The sequence below is a fragment of the Coregonus lavaretus genome (genome assembly GCF_964263955.1).
Source record: "Coregonus lavaretus genome assembly, chromosome: 26".
NCBI lineage: Eukaryota > Metazoa > Chordata > Actinopteri > Salmoniformes > Salmonidae > Coregonus > Coregonus lavaretus.
Window position 1 is genome coordinate 19,873,552 of NC_140013.1, and position 22,536 is coordinate 19,896,087.

Below are 22,536 nucleotides of genomic sequence, written 5' to 3' on the forward strand. Positions count from 1 at the left end.
AGAGAGGGGGTGGACAACAAGGTGTCGGAAGCATTAGCAGTAAGAAAACATGTCAACAGAATAAAATATTAACCAATGACAGGAAAGCTCGGGAAATCCCACCCCCATCTCCAAGCCAAACACCGGGTCAGCCCTCAATTCTTGGCCGGTGGAGGCATCACCTCGGTCGGCTTGCGCTTTATACTTTCGACGAGGTGCATAACTCCAGCCCAGAAACAGTGCCCGAATAGATAGCCTACGTTTATTGCTCTATAGTCGCTTTCATGATAGCCTAGAGGTAGGCTAAATAATGTTATTAGGCTATACCGGTGATTTATTTTTTAAAGTATGAATTTAGCTCAGGAAAACGAAGATTCCAAATAGATTCGTTGTGGTTCCATTCCATGTGAAGATTATATTGTCAGTTTAGGTCCATGTCATTTTTACCTCATAGCCATTCTATCTGGTTTCGTTTGTTTAGAAATCCGCGTGCAGTTTTATCTGTTGAAGTGTTTATCGTGGTTTGGCCATAATAGCATACAGTTAGTTCCCTCACTGGTTGTGCGTAATGACAGAGTTAGACAGACTATGCTGAGACGGCAAGAGAGTCCACAGCCACCCATACCTGAATGGTAGGCTATCGGACTCGATTTAGGTATTATATTTCAGGGCTGTCCATTTCCGTGACTCGCTGCTGTTTTGTGAACGCTTCACGGCAAGGACAGCGACTAATAAACCGGACATTGCCACTTTAAAAACAGCCCCGGGGCATTCGAAAAGCGCAGAGACAGATGCTGCGTTGAGGCAAGAAGAAAATAAAACAAATGAATGAATTTCGAGAGCAAAATCGACAGATAGAACGCGGTGAGTGCTTGCTTATAGCCTTCCAGAAACTAAATAGATGTGTTTTCTTCTGATGTGGAGCCTATCTATGTCCTCTTCACTTGGTTTTAGGCAGTATAAATTATTCATGCTCACAAAGTGATTTATTGTACATTCACTGTATTTGATTGCCTTATAGCCTAAATAGTGAAAATAATAATACTTTTTAATATATATTTTTTAAAACCAGGAATAGCCTGACGTAGCCTATCGATAGCTATCATATACTGTACTGTATAGACGTAGGCTATTCCTTTTATTCTAATATGACCTTCTTCGCTCTCATTTTCAGCATAAACTGAAACAGCAATGAGATGCTTTATATTAATAGATTATCATGAGGGCAGTTTGTTGGTATGTGTCAAACCCCATACAGTACATAACACACTTCAGACCATTGCAACGACCCCTAAGGCGACCCGACCAAAAACTCGGTCTCGGTACTGTTGTGTTGTACCTTTAAGAAATCCATTCTGTGGACCCTTGGCTTGATTAACTTCGATTCAGTTGGTTAAAGAGCCGTTTGGCGCCGGTCGGCTGACGCACCACAATAAGAGCAGACACTTGTCACTTCATATTTACCCTAAAATCCAACCAGCAGCGAGCGCCCTCCAATCCCCCTCGCCATCCACGCCAAAGCTGCCGCTTATGTCTCGAGTTTTTGGTCTGAGAATGCTCTTTCGGAGTGATTATTACTTTGCATCAAAATGTGAGAATTTGGATATACACGGAACAGTCTGCCCAGAAGTTGATCTGAAGCAGACTAGTAGATCCGGTTCCGCTCTAGCTCAATCCAGAACATCGTCACTTCGACATAAAAACTGAAACAAAAACTCATAATCCTTCGGAATGAGTTTGTCAGATACAAACCACACATTTCCGATTAACCCTTCTATAGCCGGCTGAGTCGGTCTACATTTCTTCCGTATCAGTGTTCGCACAGCTCCAATGGCATTAGTGTCAATAGAATATAACACATTCCTTTCCAAGTGCATGTTGAGAGCTTGAAGGATTTACGTTAAATATATATATTTTTAAACGGAATTAAATTAAATGTAATCTATGCGTAATTTATGCGTAAAAGAAGCCTACTTTTTAGAGTTTCACACCTTTTTAATGGTATAAGGTGCAATAGCTATTGGCTTTGTTTTGTGGTCTATTCTAGTGCATCAAGGTTATATGGCTATCTTACTATCTTATTCATATAATCTAATTAGTAATGTACCACTAATAAAAAAAATACCCTGTAGAATGTGCATTGGTGGTAAGAGGTGAGACACGTGTTGCTTATATCTGAACATGAAAATCCAGGACGTTGTTTTAAACTTGTAAATTCTAAAGAAACTATAGACAGTGGAATATTTTTTGGAACATTGATCAATTGTTTTTGCAGACCTACCATATTCAAACCTGATTGACGTCACTATGCACTGTACAGTAAGATAAAACGAATTTCTATTTATTCCCAAACTAATTTTCAAAAATCTGAGAGACATTCTGTAAATGGTTTTATAGACTTCTTATCACACCAGCCGTGCTCAACATTGTAGTGGATTTAATTAGGCCTAATTGTCAATACATTTTGTGATCACGGCGAGCAGAATATAGCGTGTAGGCAGGCCTTTATCAGGCTTGAGCTGAATAAATTATTCTATTGGAATCTTTATGTTGTGGCCTAACTTACAGGAATCAGGTAAATTGTGATTATTTAATTTCTAGTGTGAACAATATAATCAGAATAATGGGAAATTATTGAAACCCTGTAGAATTATTGTTGTTATAATAGGTTAAGGGTGGTCAATTATGCATAATGGATAAGGATATAACATTTGGTGACTACTTTTCTAGCTCATTAGGACCATCATGTTTCATCATTTAGTTTTGTGAATATAATGTTCTTAAACCTTTGATATTACAGTTAGGGAATGTATGTATAGGGCTACAGTTTCAGTGGTATTTAACATGAAGCCTATTTCAGATCTATGTGATTTAGCTTGAGTTAAGGATAACATCTTTTTTATCAATCTCACATTTTTTAAAGCACTACCTCTTCCTTTTTCAAACAACCTGGTAAGTCTTTGTACTTGTGTTTTTCGTCCTTTATAGGCTATACATTCAACTAGTGGTCGACAGAGTCAGTCAGTAGCCCAGTCAGTGAAATGAAGTGCATTCTTACAGACGCTATACTGCTGCTAGACTTTATAGAAGACTCATCGTTAAAGCTTAGCCTACTTACTGAGGTTCAAGTTGGGCAGAAGAAACATTCTGAGCGGAAAAATATTAGCACCACATGGAGAATGTTAATGGTTTCTATGTATATACTTAAATAACTAATTACATCAACAACGGGTTTGCAGTTATGCTCCATTTATTTGCTCTGTGTTCCCTTCAGAAAGTATTCACACCCTACTTTTTCCACATTTTGTTGTGTTACAGCCTGAATGAAACATTTATTAAATTGAGATATTGTGTCACTGATCTACACACAATACCCCATAATGTCAAAGTGGAATTTTGTTTGTAGAAAATATTCGAAATTAATAAAAAATGAAAAGCTGAAATGTCTTGAGTCAATAAGTATTCAGCCCCTTTGTTATGGTAAGCCTAAATAAGTTCAGGAGTAAAAATGTGCTTAACAAACACATAAGTTGCATGGACTCATTCTGTGTTCAATAATAGTGGTTAACAACAATTTTGAATGACTACCCCATCTCTATACCCCACACATACAATTATCTGTAAGGTCCCTCAATCGAATAGTGAATTTCAAGCCAGATTCAACCACAAAGACCAGGGAGGTTTTTCACTGCCTCGCAAAGAACAGCACCGATTGGTAGGTGGGTAAAAACAAACAAAAAACAGACGTTGAATATCCCTTTGAGCATGGTGAAGTTATTAATTAGACTTTGGATGGTGTATCAATACACCCAGTCACTACAAAAGTACTGCTCAGGGATTTCAACAGGAGGCCAATGGTGATTTTAACAGCTCAGCTTAAAACAGTTAGAGTTTAAAGGTTGTGAGATGAGAAAACGGAGGATGGGTCAACAACGTTGTAGTTACTCCACAATGACAGAGTGTAAAGAAGGAAGCCTGTACAGAAAAAAACAAAACATGCATCCTGTTTGCAACAAGGCACTTATGTAATACTGCAAAAAATGTGGCAAAGAAATTAACTTTTTGTCCTGAATACAAAGCGTTATGTTTGGGGCAAATCCAATACAACACATCACTGATTACCACTCTACATATTTTCAAGCATGGTGGTGGCTGCATCATGTTATGGGTATGCTTGTCATCGGCAGAACTAGGGAGTTTTTTAGGATAAAAATTAATGGAATACAGCTAAGCACAGGCAAAATACTAGAAGAAAACCTGGTTCAGTCTTCTTTCCAACAGACACTAGCGAGACAAATTCACATTTCAGTAGGTAAATAACAACGGCAGGTAGCCTAGCGGTTAAGACTGTTGGGCCAGTAACTAAAAGGTCGCTGGTTCAAATCCCAGAGCTGGCAAGGTGGGAAAATCTGCAGTTCTGTTTTTGAGCAAGGCAGTTAACCCCGAACAATAACTGCTCCCAGGGGGCCATGGACATTGTCATTGGAAAGGCAGCCCCCCGCACCTCTCTGATTCAGAGGAGTTGGGTTAAATGCAGAAGACACATTTTGGTTGAATGCATTCAGTTGTGTAACTAATTAAGTATCCCTAAAATACAAGGCCAAATCTACACTGGAGTTGTTTACCAAGACGACATTGAATGTTCCTGGATGGCCTATACAGTTTTGACTTAAATCGGCTTGAAAATCTATGGCAAGACTTGAAAATGGCTTTCTAGCAATTTCTAGCAATATAATTTTTTAAAGAATAATGGGCAGATATTGTACAATCCAGGTGTGCAAAGCTCTTAGAGACTTACCCAAAAAGACTCACAGCTGTAATCTCTGCCAAAGGTGCTTCTAACATGTATTGTTGTCTCAGGGGGCTGAATACTTATCTAATCAAGATATATTAGTGTTATATTTTCCATATTTTTTTAAATAAATGTTAGAATTATACAGAGTTTTTTGTGTAGATCGTTGACCAAAAATGACAATGAAATCAATTTTAATCCCACTTTTAACACAAAAAATTTGGAAAAAGTCAAGGTGTGTGAATACATTATATAGGCCTAAATGAAAAAATAAAATAAAATAAAAAACCAATCCTCAAGTGATGTGGTGTTATTACAGATTACTTTTAACGTAATTCATGCCAGAAGCGTTCCCCATTCTATGCTACCTGTTAAAGCAGAGATGAGAGACGAGAGACGTGGCAATAACGGAAATATTCAGCATATTTCGGTTAAACATTGAACATAGTCCTACAGAAATAGGTCCCGTTATGTCTTAATGCTCGCTCCTGTGCGTGACAAGAGATGTGCTCGCCACACCTCGAGATCATTTCCTATGGAAAAGGTTATAACCCCAAAGGAACAGACATCATTTTGCATTAAGCCCTGTGCCATGTAAGGTCCACACAATAGAATTTGCTTAATTGCAAGTGTTGGGTGAAACTGTGCGGAAAGAACAGTGCACCTTCAGGGTCATTGTGGCGACCCGCGTGTTACTGATATGCTGCGGGAAAATTCTAATTTCGAAATAACGGGTCACTGTATTGTTACTACTATAGCCTTATTTGTCTGTAATCTTGTATTGTTATTTTTTAGGCTACTCCCACTACATTGTCATGTTTTCTTCCTTTAATCTTTTCTTCTTCTCTTCCCATCTCTCTGCATCATCTCTCCTGCTATATTTAGCCGGTAGACTGAGGCCTTGGCGCCAGACCGTTTAAGACCTGTCAAAGTCCCTCATATTTCCCCTTGTCACATGTATACCCAGCGCCTCCTCCAGCCAGGCTACCACCAACCCCCTCTCCCTCCCCATCGCTCTTTCATTCTCTCTCTCTCTCTCTCTCTCTCTCTCTCTCTCTCTCTCTCTCTCTCTCTCTCTCTCTCTCTCTCTCTCTCTCTCTCTCTCTCTCTCTCTCTCTCTCTCTCTCTCTCTCTCTCTCTCTCTCTCTCTCTCTCTCTCTCTCTCTCTCTCTCTCTCTCTCTCTCTCTCTCTCTCTCTCTCTCTCTCTCACACACACACACACACACACACACACACACACACACACACACACACACACACACACACACACACACACACACACACACACACACACACACACGGCCTGTTTACATTTCTTCTTCTCCCACTCATTAAAGCCGGGTTTTAATCCCTCTTTCTCGCCCTCTGCGAACTCAATTTGCTCGTCTTCGTGCTCGTGTTGTCTCATTGACCCGAATCAGCAGGGCTGCCGGTGGGCTGTCCTGTCCGCTTGGTCACGTTGCGACTGATTGATGAAAAATAACAATTCTCACAAGCAGCGCTGGTAGCCGAATAGAACCCCCCACCCCCCTCAACAAATGTGATTCCACTTATGTTATTTTCACGTGCAGCTATCACCTTCAACCTTCAATAGGTTATTAAGAGGTTATTTGTAAAATAGTAGCACAGAACTGGTGATTATGCCAGGTCCGTGGATTGTATTTTGGATACTTATTTAGCGAATAGTATAGCCTATTGTCTCTCCGACGCACAACTTGAATGCTTGAAGCGTTTGTCTGGAGAAATTGACAGCCATAGAGATCCTAGTATTGTAGTTCCCAATTCTATGGTGACAGCCTATCTTTCGCAGGTAGCAACAGGTGGGGGCGCTAAAATGACCCCAGGTAACCGAGGAACACCCTTACTGCTGCTTTCCAGTCTCCATTTTACTTCACTAAACCAATATACTCTCATGTTGTCTGTGTTGTTCACTGTTTCACTCTGTCCAAGTTCATTTGACTGTGATTCAAAGGTGTGTGTGTCTGTGTCTGTGTGTGTGTGTGTGTGTGTATGTGCGGGCGCGTGTTTACACACATGAAATAGTTTGCTACCCTTGAACATTAATTCTACGTGACCTGCAGTAAAAATGTATTATTTATTTTAATATACAAAAACATCTATGCATTTAGAAAGGCTTGAATGATCATATGTCATGACAACGGGTCTATAGTTCTTCACAAAACAATGGAAGGAAATATCTTCCCACCAACATTTACCTGCATTGTCTGTGGTTGAGAGTGAATGGAGTTTTTGTTTCTTTTCTGCTTCTGGCAACACAGGTTGAAAGCACACAATACTCCATGCAGCTCCGGGAATGTCCCTGCCCGCAGCCGGCCCTCTCCTCCCCGGCTTCCCTAACTTTGATCAGCGAGGCCTGGCCGCTAGCCGCCTGAGCCGTGCAGCATGTGAGTTGCTTTTTCAATTACAACCGAGTCCGTGACCCTGGCATATATCATTAACCCCCTCACCCTCACTGCAGCGCGCATTACACATGCGTAATGGACCAGGGCACGAGTTAATACCGTTTTTACACTAACAGCATTTTATTTGAGTGCAAAATAGCAGCATAAAGATGTACTTGTTTACCATTCATTGATTTCTGAAAAGATATTGAACAAAACCACTAAATAACTTACTATCTTGAAGCATATCATGCAATTCAATAAAACATCCATATCATGGTTTCGGTCGAGTAGCATTGAATGGACCTTAATTGATAGTTTCACTGATAACAGTGGCTTACAAAAACAACAAACCACAACCTCAAAATACATCAGAGATGGCAGTTTTAGGATGCTACTGATAGCAAGGTGTTATAATATGGCTACTAAATCCATCAAGTATTTATACCATGCATTAAATCCTAATTATTTTTAATGAAATGGCGCGGGTTGACCCGTAGGATATTTTGTGAGTTATTTATCCACTTGAAAGAGATTTTATCCTTTGAGTAGGCCTAGAATAAATTAAAAAGCATTAGCCTACAGAGAAATGAGAATAGCCTGCAGATTGATTGATCTTTTGTACGCCTACTGTTTACATCTTGTGAATACTGACAAGAAAGGTAACAAGAAGAAATTATTCGCCAGTTCTTTCGGCGGTTAACTTTGACAATAGTGTTTTAACAGTGATTTATTTGACAATAGTGCTAACAGTGATTTGCACGCACCTTTGAATTTGTGTTGCAATGCTTTGTCTTCGTGTCGATAAGCTGATTAATCGATGTCTTTACTAGATATATTATAACCTCGTTAAGGTCATAATGCTACTGATTCACAACTTGTAAACAAAGCTGCTGTCCTCGGACATGGTTAGGGTTAGAGATATAGGACAAATAAAAGTTACCTGCAAAGTATATTTTATGTATCTAAGAAAATTAAAAAACAATTTAAATCCATGTGGGTCGATACAGATGTAGGCTACAAGTAGGTCTACCTACTATATAGAGAAAGGTATATCATTAACTTAAGTAGCAAGCTTCATGTAATTGTTGCATCTGCAGTTGAAATAAACCGAACAATAAATGGGAGAGTATAGCCTAGGTGTTGGAAGTTATCTGACTGACTTTAGAAATGGAAGGTAGGCTATATAGCCGAGCCCTATAAACCAGTGGTTCCCAGCCTTTTTTCGGTTACTGTACAACCAAATTAATTTTGCTCTGCCCGTAGTACCCCTGAAGTACGGGCGGCAGGTAGCTTAGTGGTTAAGAACGTTGTGCCAGGAACCGAAAGGTCGCTGGTTCTAATCCCCGAGCCGACTAGGTGAAACATCTGTCGATGTGCCCTTGAGCAAGGCACTTAACCCTAATTGCTCCTGTAAGTCGCTCTGGATAAGAGCGTCTGCTAAATGAGAAAGAAAAAAAAATGAAAAAAAAAGTACGCCCTCCTGCATTTTACCAGTAGGCCTATGGTTTTATGAGTCTTCTCAAGTATCCCCTGTGGATCAACCTTGTGGATAGGCCCAGGGGTCCTAGTACCCCTGGTTAGGAACCACTGCTATAGACTAACAATTTTGGTTTGTTCAAATGTCTTAGCTCAAATAGCTAGGAGAGAAACGATAAGTTATAGTGTCCTATTGAGTGAATAACAACCCGATTGTCAACATATATGTGCATATAGCAGATCCATTTCTGTTCAGGAACGTAACTCTATAACAGCCTTGATCAATTTGATGTGATGTTGCAACACAACATGGATAGGCTGGCTATTATGTTTTACATGCACTCAGTTCCCTTGAAAATAATCACATTTGTCGCCTTGTTGTTCTCTACTATGGTCTACAGTCCTATCAAACTCGTGTTTATTTAACAGAGTTGAACTTGTTGACAGCGCTTCAAAATTCAATTTTCAACTCATGGGACCGAATACATTGAATCGTATTACATACAGAGGCGATATGAAATTACCTGATTCGGGGGAAACTACTTTTATTTCAGTCATACTTTAATTTAGCGAGAAGGAAAGCACTTTCCGGTGTTAAATTTCGAACGTAACCGCTCACATGATGGTCTCTATCATTGAATTAGAAAGAAGTGTACACATAGGTAGGCTCTAATCTTGTTCAGAATAAGGCGATTAGGGTCCTCAATTTATGAGGAAGGGTTTCGTTTGAATAAAACCCATTGATGCATACCATTTTTTTAATTGGACATTTTGGCACTGTAAACAATACAGAAATGTTAGGTTTGGTTATATAAAACATATTCGCCTCCTGCTAGACGATTGAAGAGCATGATCTGAAAAGTGGCTATTAAGATTGCATTTGTACATTAAATTAACAATAATAGTAGCCCTATGCGAATTGTAATTGGCCTTTGGTTTGTGACATTTGTTTTATTCACTAAAAGGTCACAAAATGTCATCAACATACCTGCAATGACCACGGCATTTCTCACTAAATGTTGTCTGTCATATTTATATGAAAAAAACGGTATCATGAAATTGTATTGCCTTTGATTGTTTTCAAGTGGCTGCCACTAAAAACTCATCCGCAAGTTGGACTATTTGATACCTATTTACATTTTTACATTTGTCATTTAGCAGACGCTCTTATCTAGAGCGACTTACAGTAGTGCGTGTATACATTTTTGTACTTTTTTCACTCCTATTTGATATCCAGTTGTCTCCATTGTGGATCAAAGGAGTGCACTGAGGAGAGGAAAATAATTATAAGCGATTAAAAAAGAGGGAATTTTACTTGCCTAACATAACTATTTGCTAACAATGTAACAGTCTTTATACTCTATTTAGTTGAGAGGATGACAACAATTAAATGCAATCAAAATACTATTTCAGATCTGATATTGTTAAATGTGTTGTATTGTACACACATTATAATGCTATTACAGTCTGTTATTGAATATAAGTGAATAACAATTTCCATCACATTTCAAGAGACAGATCACTTTTGCCCTGTATTTAGCTTACTTTCTGCAGTGGATTTTTTTCTGTGTGATTTTGAGCAAAACAATGTTAGCAAAAGCTTAGCAAACCTGTCCACAAGTGGTTGTAGCTAGCTATGTATTCGTGCTGCTTCTCTCCTGGTGCCAACCTTACTCTCCTCTCGCTGCTCTATCTATTCACAGGGTTTGCTGGCAGAGGAGGATGGGTATCAATGGAGTCTGTCACAGGAGAGGAGGGTAAAGACCAGGGGCCTGTTCAGGAGGCAGACAACGTTTTGAAAAAGAGTGAAACAGCTAAGGTGTGTCCTCCTTAACAGGCCCCTGCCCCTGGTAGAGGTGCCAGCTGGGGCACTGGCCTGGGCATGGTCCCTTCAGACTCAGAGAGACATTGGCATGCAGGGTATCATGTCACAGTGTGGGGTAACAAGGGAGCGTCAGTGGGCAAACCATTTAAATAGAATGAATAGAACAGGCGTCCTATTCATGTCATTTATGCCATAATAGAGCCCCACAGTGGAGGTGTCATAATACCCATAAAACCTAGCAGTCAATGAAATGGTTCCAATCGTTTTTTCCACCATTCATTTTTCCCATAGGGGAATTTAGAAATACATAAAATAAGGGCTGTGTTTCGTGTGGGCTTACCCTGGCGTGACGTTTTGATAACCATGTAAATCTCTCTCGGACAAGGTTACTTTTATCAATATATTTGGCTCTATTTACTCTCAGATTCGAAAATGCTAATTAGCATCAACGTAGACATCATGCAAAACTACAAATCCCTGCAAGCTCCTGCACGTCATCTTTAGCTGACAACCTTGCTATCATGTATTGTGTCAATTTAAAACTTGCAAAAGGGCCTCCCGAGTGGCGCAGCGGTCTAAGGCATTGCATCGCAGTGCTGAGGTGTCACTACAGCCTTGGGTTCGATCCCAGGCTGTGTCACAACCGGCCGTGACCGGGAGATCCAAGAGGCGGCGCACAATTGGCCCAGGTTAGGGAAGGGTTTGGCAGGCCTGGATTTCCTTGTCTCATCGTGCTCTAGCAACTCCTTGTGGCGGGCCGGGCACCTGCAAGCTGACCTCGATCGTCAGTTGGACTGTGGTTTCTCCTACACATTGGTGTGGCTGGCTTCTGGGTTAAGCGAGCAGTGTGTCAAGAAGCAGTGTGGCTTGGCAGGGTCGTGTTTCAGAGGATGCATGGCTCTCGACCTTCGCCTGAGTCTATAGGGGAGTTGCAGTGATGAGACAAGAATGTAACTACCAATTGGGGTAAAAAAAAAAAAAAGACTTGCAAAAGACAGTTCACAGAATTGTCAATTTAAAGAAATGTAGCCAATTTATTCATTACTACATTTAGCTAACATTAGATATTTAATCCAGAGATTCTTACCTTTGCCTCGATTCGGCAGCCTCGTCCAGATCATCATGGCATTTGTAGTTCTTTATGATATGGGGGGGGGGGGGGGGGGGGGGTACATTCAGGGAAATGTATTGATAAAAGTCACCTTGTCCTAGACAGATTTACACGGTTATCAAAACGTCACACCAGGGTAAGCCTACATGAAACACAGCCCTTATTTTAAGTGTTTCTAAAATCCCCTATGGGAAAAATGAATTGTGGAAAAACGATTGGAACCATTTCCCTGTTTGACCGCTAGGTTTTATGGATATATGACTCATACTGTGGTACTCTATGGGTGGACAAGTAATATGTGCTGTAATTTGTTGATTCAACTCAACTGACATTACAAAAAAATACATTCGTTTGAATGAACATTCTTACCATGGAAATTATTGCATTGCACTACCAGGCAGCCATTGTAAGTGTACCCATAAGTTTACCTATCAAAAATGCCAGGGTTAGAGGTTCCAAGCCCATTCTATTCATTATTTTTCTATGGGGCAAACAACCTGAAGGCGAGAGCAGAGCCAGTGCTTGTTGGCATGAGTATGCCTGCTCAAACACATTCACATGGCCATTGTTTCAGTCTCTGGCCCGGTTTTGCTCCTGTCTAAGGTAAGTGAATTGCATTTAAACTACATCAATTAGTCTTGTACTGATTTTAGACTTGAACATTTTGTAGTTCATTTGATTCTTGTTCTGAGTGTCAGATAAGTTTTAGAGTGTTGTATTCACTGTCAGCTTTTCCACAATAAACTGGAAGAAAATGTGCACTGGCTTTGGTGTGGTTTATTTTCTTTAAATTAAACGAGAAGTCTCTTTACATTTACAAAAGCACTTGCTGCTAACTTTTGTGCACGTGATTAAAACAATGACTATGCAGCTGTTATATTTACTTAGTATATATGAAATCATTGAGTATCCAGGGGTGATTATAATATAACACATCAAGACATTATTTTCCAAGTCTTTATTATTTAATTAACATGAATGTATAGCAAATAACGACTCAGTATTTTACAAAACCAATATTACAGTCAAAATGTATTAATAAGCATGTGTTCTGCATCAAAAGGAATAAATTAATCATGCCCCTTTTATGTTACATTTTCCAGTGACCAAGCAGCAGTAGCCATCGACTCATTCAACATGCAGAATTACGGGAACATGGCTGTGTTCAATAGGGTGAAACATTCCGAACGTTGCAGATAGAAATGTAATATATAGATCCACAATGACTCCTTTTCCTACAGGACATATCTGTTCTATAAAATGTATTTCTACCTGAAAGTCCTGTAACGTTGCATTTTTCTGAACAGACCCCTGTAGTCAACCAGTCATCCATTCCCCAGACAAAGGACTAGGATTGTATCGTGCTTTAAAATTAACATTTTGATAAACACTGAATACAAAATCAGTGACCAAATATTCAGAACCTGTTTTAAGTCTAAAAGGTGAGTATTTTTTTCTGTTCTCACTAGTGCATCAGATCAGACTTCATATCAAGTCCTATGTGGTCTGGTCAAGTCTAGCAATGACCCATTCACAAAGAAAGCAAGCTGGCAAAGTAATTATTCAGCGTACAAGCGTGTGCTTGTGTTTGAGGTGTGTGTGTGTGTGTGTGTGTGTGTGTGTGTGTGCGTGTGTGTGCGTGTGCATGTATGTGTGTGTGCGTGTGTGTGTGTGCGTGTGTGTGTGTATGCGTGTGTGTGCATGCGTGTGTGTGTGTATGCGTGTGTGTGCATGCAAGAAAGGAATAAGCCTTTTATTTTGTTAAAGCACAGACCTGTTTTTGTTGCAAAAAAAATAAATCATAATCAAAGCAAGATGATATCATCAAAAGACACTCGACTCAACAACCTAAAAGGATACCCACCGAAACCATCAAAGTGACCAAATAAAGAGAAAGAGAAATCCATACATGGAAGTGATTTGGTCTTAATAAGTATATCTAATATACATTACAGCACGCATGCTGAGCTAGGTCGTTATCTTCAGAAGTAAAGCAACTACAGCTACATTAGGTCCATCACCATTTACAAGCTTGTGAAAAAGTAAAAGTGACACGTAGTTGTTCAACTTTTTAAAAACATGTCCAGCTAAATAACAAACTTACATTCTTTTAAATGAGTAGTAAACCAATCAGCAACAAACATTTAGTTTTGAGCCTGTTTCTGTCACTAAAATCCCCAAAACATTAATCTACCAAGAGATGGGTAGGGTTCCAACCGGCACCCTATTCACTTTATAGTGCACTACTTCTGACCACGGCCGTTTGGGACTCAGCCATGATCATCAGAGCACTTTTTATACACACACACAGGAGGGACTGAGTAACACACACTGTTCACTCAATACACCCGGTCTCTGCCTTCTCTCTCACTCCTCATACACACAGACAAACAAAACACACACTCGGAGCAGCACACACACACCCAAAATGAAACACACGCCATGTGACACATTATCCCCCACACACACAGAAACATAAACACATCGGTAGGTGGGAGTAACACTGGACAGTTCCTGGATTTAGAGAGAGATTGGAGAGGACAGGAGGAGAGGACCACTGCTCACAATAACATCCTAATGAACATCAACATGGCGAGAGACCAGAAGACATCAGGACTGTCTGGCTGTGCTGTATGAAGCAGTAGGATGGACGGTAGGTAGCAGACTTGGGATCAAATACTTTTTGAAATAATTTCAAATTCTTTATCTGGGCTTTATTCAGCTTGTCTGGCGCAATGGAACCAATAGAATAGTTGCAAAAATGTAATCCCCTCCCATCAGGGACTCCAGGCAGACTAAAGCAAACGTTCAAAGCATTTGAAAGACTTAAAATAGTATTTGACCCCAGGTCTTGTAGGGCGGTAGGCAGGTTGTCTCCTGGTCTCCTCTAGGGGAATCCGGAGGGGAAGAGGCTGAGGGGCTGGCTCTCGTTGGTGGGCAGTGGAGAGCGGTAGCCCTCAAAGTTACGGGGGATGGAGCCGCTGGTGGAGCCAGAGCTGTTGCTGAGAGTCTCAATGCTGCCCTCCCTCTGGAGCTCTGTGGAGGAGAGACAGAGACACACACACACAAAGAGCAACGAGTACATAATGCATTTATAAAAATAGCATGAAAATTCACATCTTCTATGAGCTGTACATTGAAAGTGTTTTAACGATGTAAGTAGATTATGTAGCGTTGAGTGGGATGTTGTCTTGTTTCTGTCTGTGTACCAAACCAATACAAATGTACATTCACATATAAAGCCGCCAGATGTTGTCTTTATCAGAGGCCAAGGTGGAGCTACAAGCATTTTGCTTCTCCCTATCCAACACTATCAGATTTACAACAGATGAAGAGCCTATAGGGGACAAGGGGTAGGGGCTAGGGGTTGCTTGTGGACAGGGCCCAAAACTGCTCCCTCCACTAGACCAGACTCCCTCCACTACCACGTCTCTAGGTTGGTTTGTCTGCTCTGTCAAAAACACTGTCTCTCAACCTGATTCATCAATCATCCCAGTAGCTACAGTAATAGTATGGTACGCCAGCTAGCAGCCTGCTCCTTCAGCACCCTGGGTAGACACAGGATGTTTCTCTGACACTGCCTGACAGGCTGCTCCAACATTATTCACAGGAAACAGTTACATGTTTCTATTATTGGACAGTCAGTCCATGGCCATACGGAACCAGTTAAAGATATTACATGCTGTAAAACATATCCGTCAAGATGGGTGCAGACTGGCATGGTGGCAGGAAGGAATAAAGGCAGTGATATATGCAGTGAATTTTGACACAGATCAGGCATATAGTATATACAGTGAGGGAAAAAAGTATTTGATCCCCTGCTGATTTTGTACGTTTGCCCACTGACAAATAAATGACCAGTCTATAATTTTAATGGTAGGTTTATTTGAACAGTGAGAGACAGAATAACAACAAAAAAATCCAGAAAAACGCATGTAAAAAATGTTATAAATTGATTTGCATTTTAATTAGGGAAATAAGTATTTGACCCCCTCTCAATCAGAAAGATTTCTGGCTCCCAGGTGTCTTTTATACAGGTAACGAGCTGAGATTAGGAGCACACTCTGAAAGGGAGTGCTCCTAATATCAGCTTGTTACCTGTATAAAAGACACCTGTCCACAGAAGCAATCAATCAATCAGATTCCAAACTCTCCACCATGGCCAATACCAAAGAGCTCTCCAAGAATGTCAGGGACAAGATTGTAGACCTACACAAGGCTGGAATGGGCTACAAGACCATTGCCAAGCAGCTTGGTGAGAAGGTGACAACAGTTGGTGCGATTATTCGCAAATGGAAGAAACACAAAAGTACTGTCAATCTCCCTCGGCCTGGGGCTCCATGCAAGATCTCACCTCGTGGAGTTGCAATGATCATGAGAACGGTGAGGAATCAGCCCAGAACTACACAGGAGGATCTTGTCAATGATCTCAAGGCAGCTGGGACCATAGTCACCAAGAAAACAATTTGTAACACACTGCGCCGTGAAGGACTGAAATCCTGCAGCGCCCGCAAGGTCCCCCTGCTCAAGAAAGCACATATACATGCCTGTCTGAAGTTTGCCAATGAACATCTGAATGATTCAGAGGAGAACTGGGTGAAAGTGTTGTGGTCAGATGAGACCAAAATGGAGCTCATTGGCATCAACTCAACTCGCCGTGTTTGGAGGAGGAGGAATGCTGCCTATGACCCCAAGAACACCATCCCCACCGTCAAACATGGAGTTGGAAACATTATGCTTTGGGGGTGTTTTTCTGCTAAGGGGACAGGACAACTTCACCGCATCAAAGGGATGATGGACAGGGCCATGTACCGTCAAATCTTGGGTGAGAACCTCCTTCCCTCAGCCAGGGCATTGCAAATGGGTCATGGATGGGTATTCCTGCATGACAATTACCCAAAACACACAGCCAAGGCAACAAAGGAGTGGCTCAAGAAGAAGCACATTAAGGTCCTGGAGTGGCCTAGCCAGTCTCCAGACCTTAATCCCACAGAAAATCTGTGGAGGGAGCTGAAGGTTCGAGTTGCCAAACGTCAGCCTCGAAACCTTAATGACTTGGAGAAGATCTGCAAAGAGGAGTGGGACAAAATCCCTCCTGAGATGTGTGCAAACCTGGTGGCCAACTACAAGAGTAGTTTACACTAACACATTCATAAACTGACAGCTGCACAAGCTTATATGCAAACATATCTGTGCCCTCGCTCTCTTCCTCCCTCTATTTCTCGCACGCACGCACGCACGCACGCACGCACACACGCACACACGCACACGCACACGCACACGCACACGCACACACACACACACACACACACACACACACACACACACACACACACACACACACACACACACACACACACACACACACACACAGAGGGTGAGACAGCTCTGCTCTCCCACAGGATGAATGGAAAGTAGTGACTCGTGACACAGGCCGCTGACCCCATATCAAAGCCGTGTCAGTGGGGCCAATACTGGACGTGGACACATTCCCCCTGATGATTTGCGCTTGAGGGAGGGTGTATGGGTGGGGTCAGTAAGGTGTGCGTGTAGGCTAGGGGTGTGGGTGTATGTATGTGTGAGTTAGTTTGAGGAGTTTGCCCACATACCCCTGTGACAGGTGCTCATAACTCCTATTCTAGACGCTCAGCATGGAGTGAATGAAGAACGCCAAGGGAAGACTAGGCCAGGACCGGCCTGAGAAACAGCAGGTCAGACACGAACAAGCATACACACAGACACACACATAGACACACTCATTCTACCGTATAAGTGAATGCTTAATTCAAATACATGCTCTCACTTATACATCCAGTCAATTCAGACATCAGTGATCACATCCCATTCAATGTAAAGCACTTGAAGCACCTGTAAAAGCCTTTTCTAAATCCAATCCGTGACAGGTGGTGTGGACTGAAGGGAGAGGGTTACACTGGAGCCATGAGAATGTCCCACGGGAAACAGTAGCTGTTGGCTTCAGATCCGACTAGCTACACAAAGCTGCCCTACCTTCCTACCTTCCACAGAATACACACGCAACACACTACTCTATCCCACCTCCCTCTCCCACCCTCCCTTTTTTAATTTGCTTGAATACAAGCAGCAGAAACACAGTCACAGCTGAACAGTAATTCTAGTGGCTGACCATGACTTCTGTTCCACATTGAGTTTTACTCTCACGCACTCACTCACATGAGCCTGCAAGCACGCACACACACACACAAACACATGCACTCACAGGCGCAGACAGTGTGGATTAATCAGTAATGATTTGATATCTAATGATATTAGTTTGTCAGCTGTAATGATGTAGAGGTGCTGGGGTCTCTCTGACAGAGCACAGACTATACAACTCACCTCTCGCTCGCTTCCTCTCCTGCTCCTCCTCTGGGCTCTCTTCTATCCCATTTCCTAACCCCTAGCCCCTCTCTCCTAACCCCTAGCCCCTCTCTTCTAACCCCTAGCCCCTCGCTCCTAACCCCTAGCCCCTCTCTCCTAACCCCTAGCCCCTCTCTCCTAACCCCTAGCCCCTCTCTCCTAACCCATAGCCCCTCTCTCCTAACCCCTAGCCCCTCTCTCCTAACCCCTAGCCCCTCTCTCCTAACCCCTACCCCCTCTCTCCTAACTCCTAGCCCCTCGCTCCTAACCCCTAGCCCCTCTCTTCTAACCCCTAGCCCCTCTCTTCTAACCCCTAGCCCCTCTCTCCTAACCCCTAGCCCCTCTCTCCTAACCCCTAGCCCCTCTCTCCTAACCCCTAGCCCCTCTCTCCTAACCCCTAGCCCCTCTCTCCTAACCCCTAGCCCCTCTCTCCTAACCCCTACCCCCTCTCTCCTAACCCCTAGCCCCTCTCTTCTAACCCATAGCCCATCTCTCCTAACCCCTAGCCCCTCTCTTCTAACCCCTAGCCCCTTTCTCCTAACCCCTAGTCCCTCTCTCCTAACCCCTAGTCCCTATCTCCTAAAGATGGATCAGCCCATCAGGCATTTGCCGAACTGTCCTATGGCCAGTCCATTTCTGTCTGAATATGATGAAGCCATGAAGTGAGACATAGACAAAATGAGCTATATTTGGCCTCATGGCTCAATCCAGTGAGGAAGGAGTTTAACTTTGTGGCAAAATGCGATAACAGTTCCACAGGGCTCAGTAAATACCTCATTACCAAGTGGACTGACTGTGGAAATAATGTCCAGAAATGGTCCAGCAGCCTGTCAATGGCCTAATCCTCTTAAACACTCCTCTCCTCACTTCAGCCTGCCGTGAGCTCACACACACACACACACAAATACATGTAAAGAACTGAGACATACATGCACTCACACACTGAATCAACATACAAACATGCAAGCCTCCTCACTGAGAGCATGTTTGTGCTGTGCTGTGTGTGTTTGCAGTTTGTGTGTCTGTGTGTGTGTTTATGTGTGTGTGTGTGTGTGTGTGTGTTTGTGTGTGTAGGATGTGGTGTGGGGGCCATATTAAGTTGAGAGGGATCAAAGGGAAAACAAAGCAGCTCTTAATCAGTAGGTCTGAGCCAAGGAGGAGAGAGGAGGAGAAGGATGAGGAAGAGGACAGGAGAGGAGGACAGGAGAGGAGAAGAGGAGATGACAGGAGAGGAGAGAGGAGGAGAGGACAGGAGAGGAGGAGAGGACAGGAGAGGAGGACAGGAGAGGAGAAGAGGAGAAGAGGACAGGAGAGGAGAGAGGAGATGCCACTTTTTCATCTCTCTCTCTCTCTCTCTTTACTTTCCTTCCTCTCTTCTTCCTCTATCTCTCTGAGTGAGGCAGTAACCCACAGCGATACTATACTTATCCCGACTGATTGTTTTTGTGTTTTAACTTTAATCTCACCGTTGGCCCCAGCTGGCTCTGGTTAGCGCCATCAAGTCAGATTTCCCCCCAGACAGACAGACAGACAGACACACACACACACACACACACACACACACACGGGTCGGCAGATAAACGGTGGACTGCTTCATCTCCAATCAGACGTCATTACACCAGGCCTGCTGCATGGAAATACAATAACTCCTCTCTATCTATCTCTCCCTGGTAAATAGCTTGTACTGGTTTTAAAGCCCTGCTATAGATCAGGGTGCTGTCAAACCCTATACACTACACACTGATTGTCCCTCTTCATTACCCCCACGCTGGGTTGGTGTGAGAGAGAGAGAGAGTGTGTGTGTGTGTGTGTGTGCTGAGTGTGCTGCAGTCTATATTTATATTTAAACCACATTGGATTTAGAGGAGACATCCTCATTAGCTGCTCACACAGATGATCCGGCTAGCTGTTGAAAGTCCACCACACCATCCTCTCTAAATACATACACAAACACTCACAAACATAGACTACCTCCCAAATGGCACCCTATCCACCCATAGGGCTCATCTGGTCAAAATGAGTGCACTATATAGGGAATGGGGTGCCATTTGGGACAGAACCAAACACATAAACATACCTCTGGACCTTGATCTCTGAACTAAATCCCAAAACAGGATATTATTACCACAACTTAACCCCAAAACAACCTAAGTGCCCCTGCGTAATCTACCTAAGTAATCCACCAAAGGGAAAGCGACGGACGGTCATACACCAGTAAACACTTCACTAAGAAAACAACTGCATATGTAGGGCAACTGGTGGTGTGTGTTTGGTGCTATTCGGCTGTGAAAGGAACTTCCACTACAGTCAGGCCACATCACGTCAGGCCACTCCACTCACTTATAAGACCGCTACCTTTCTACTAGAGCTGAGGTGCTGCTGCAGTGCTGAGTGTGTGAGTGGATGGGTGCCAGCATGTGTTGACGTACACACATGAAGCATACACAAGTCTGACTTGATAGAAGACAAAGACATGTATGAGATACATCCAACATACTCCTATGGAATATTCCATGGCAAGTCTGATACACAACACCACTGGTCTGTACCCCCTTCATAGTCCCCTGCTGTCCCTTCACTTCAGGGGACACGACTACAGGCCACAGCCACACATGCTCTCTGGCCTGGGACACATTGCCACCCCTCACCTCTTCTTTCCCTTTCCACTCCTCCCAGAGTGGGCAAACAGCAGCAGGCTAAAGACTAGGAGGACACAACAAGGCTGTCTGCTGGCCATATAAACTATTATACTGCCCTACCAAGCAAAAAGGCAGTAACTGCTAATTTGGTTGAAAATGAGTTAGTCATTTTTGCTACAGTAAATACATGCTTAATCATGTGGACAAGTATCCTGCCTCTATTGTATTGTGTTTTGGAGAAAATGGGGGTCATGTTAGCAGTAACTGCATAAGGCTACTGTGAAACCAAGGTAAATAAAATCAATTTTTCTCAGTTCCCCGCTATGAGAAGTTACTGCCTTTTTGCTTGGTAGGGCAGAATATTGAGTAAAGTAGCTACAACCATTCAGAGCCTGCTCCGGCACCCTATTCCCCATAGGGCACTGGTCGAAAGTAGTGCACTATGTAGGGAATAGGGTGCCATTTGGGAAGCAGACAGAAGCTGGAGACGGGCCCATCTCCAAATGGTTAAGCAGGCTCTTACCGTAGCAGGTATAACTGGTGAAACAAGCTGCTTAAGCCTTAGGGCACTACCTCTCTAACTACTGACCAGGGTTCATACCACTTAACATTACAGTCCATTTATACTAATCAACTCATTATTTAATTAGCTGACCGACTCCGTATTCCATTATCTAGTCTGGGTCTCAAATGGTACCCTATTGCCTTTATCGTGCACTACTTTTGACTAGAGCACCATGGGCCCTGGTCAAAAGTAGTGCACTATATAGGGAATAGGGTGCCATTTGGGACGCAAACTGGGTCTAAATGCCCGGGAGGAGGGAGAAACAGCATCTTGTACCATTGTCTCCGAATTAGCTTATAGGTAATAATACGGCAGCGATTTAAACAGAAGTGGAACATGGTAAATGGAAGGTTTACCCTAATATCACTAGCTATACCCTGAACGAGTCCATTTAGAGAAGAGGGGGAAAACAACAAGCCTGTGTATGAAAATGACACTGAAGCGAATGGGGCTCCATCATAGCTGGTTGTCTGAATGTAGCCATTTAGAGTGATTATGGTTTAGCTTTGATCTTAGACAGTCAAGCAGGGCCATGACATTAGATATGATGACATATTATTATTAGTGGGTTGCTGTATCCATGGGACACGTTTAAGAACAGCGCTATGTTGGTCTAATACAGGGGTGTCGAACTCATTTTGCCCCGGGGGCCGCATTTGGTCTTCAACGAGGTCCGGAGGGTCACACTGAAAATTGGTTATATTTCTTTGCAGTCAAAATTTGTAAAACAATAGTCCTCTATCCATCGTTTTTGGAATTTGCGATGCTCCCCGACTGTCTAGTGATTATTAGTGAGCTGGACAGTCAAGAAACTGTGCACAGTGATTATTAGCGAGCTGGACAGTCAATAAACTGTATTAATATAGGTATATTACAATTTTTACAGTTTCTATTTGGTTTTAAAGTATATTGAGTCCGGTTCCCTCCCCCAAATTAAAACAATTAAAAATAAAAATATTTGTTTTACTCAAACCACCCATATGTTTGACACCCCTGGTCTAATAGTTGCTCCTCCTCTGAGAAAGATGGAAGGGAGCAGAGGTGAGAAAAGAAGACGAGAGGAGCGGAGCATAGTGCAGGAGAAAGGGGAGGTGATCCATAACTTTTCCTATATGCATCCATTGTTTTCTACCCATCCCTTTCCCTCTTCCACCAATCCCTGATTTTTTCGAACCACCCCTTTTCTTTGCTTCTCTCCATGCCTTATCTCTTTGGTAGAGCATGGCGCTTGCAATGCCAGGATAGTGTGGTCGATTCCCGCGACCAACCATACATACAGTGCGCATTCAGAAAGTATTCACACCTCTTGACTTTTTCCACATTTTGTTGTGTTACAGACTGAATTTAAAAGGGATTAAATTAAGA

The 22,536-nt window shown here is 42.5% G+C and overlaps 1 protein-coding gene and 1 long non-coding RNA gene across 5 annotated transcripts in view; one reads left to right on the forward strand and one right to left on the reverse strand.

Annotated features, from left to right (window-relative positions):
* The first annotated feature begins 87 nt into the window (after nucleotides 1-87).
* On the forward strand, nucleotides 88-10,746 carry LOC311101636. The gene is made up of 3 exons (XR_014609940.1): nucleotides 88-843; nucleotides 7,052-7,177; nucleotides 10,357-10,746. It is a non-coding gene; the product is annotated as an uncharacterized lncRNA (long non-coding RNA).
* Nucleotides 10,747-12,467: 1,721 nt separating this feature from the next.
* The window catches only part of LOC311102275 (BCAS3 microtubule associated cell migration factor-like), a 246,679-nt gene continuing 236,610 nt past the window's right edge, over nucleotides 12,468-22,536 (reverse strand). For 2 of the 4 annotated variants that reach the window (XM_084143563.1, XM_084143562.1), the window contains exon 25: nucleotides 12,469-14,625. In XM_084143563.1, the coding sequence (XP_083999689.1) occupies nucleotides 14,477-14,625 (149 nt within the window). In that variant the 3' untranslated portion in view covers nucleotides 12,469-14,476. Of the gene's footprint in view, nucleotides 14,626-22,536 lie in introns of all 4 variants that reach the window. The other 2 variants (XM_084143565.1, XM_084143564.1) reach the window with 2 other exon arrangements.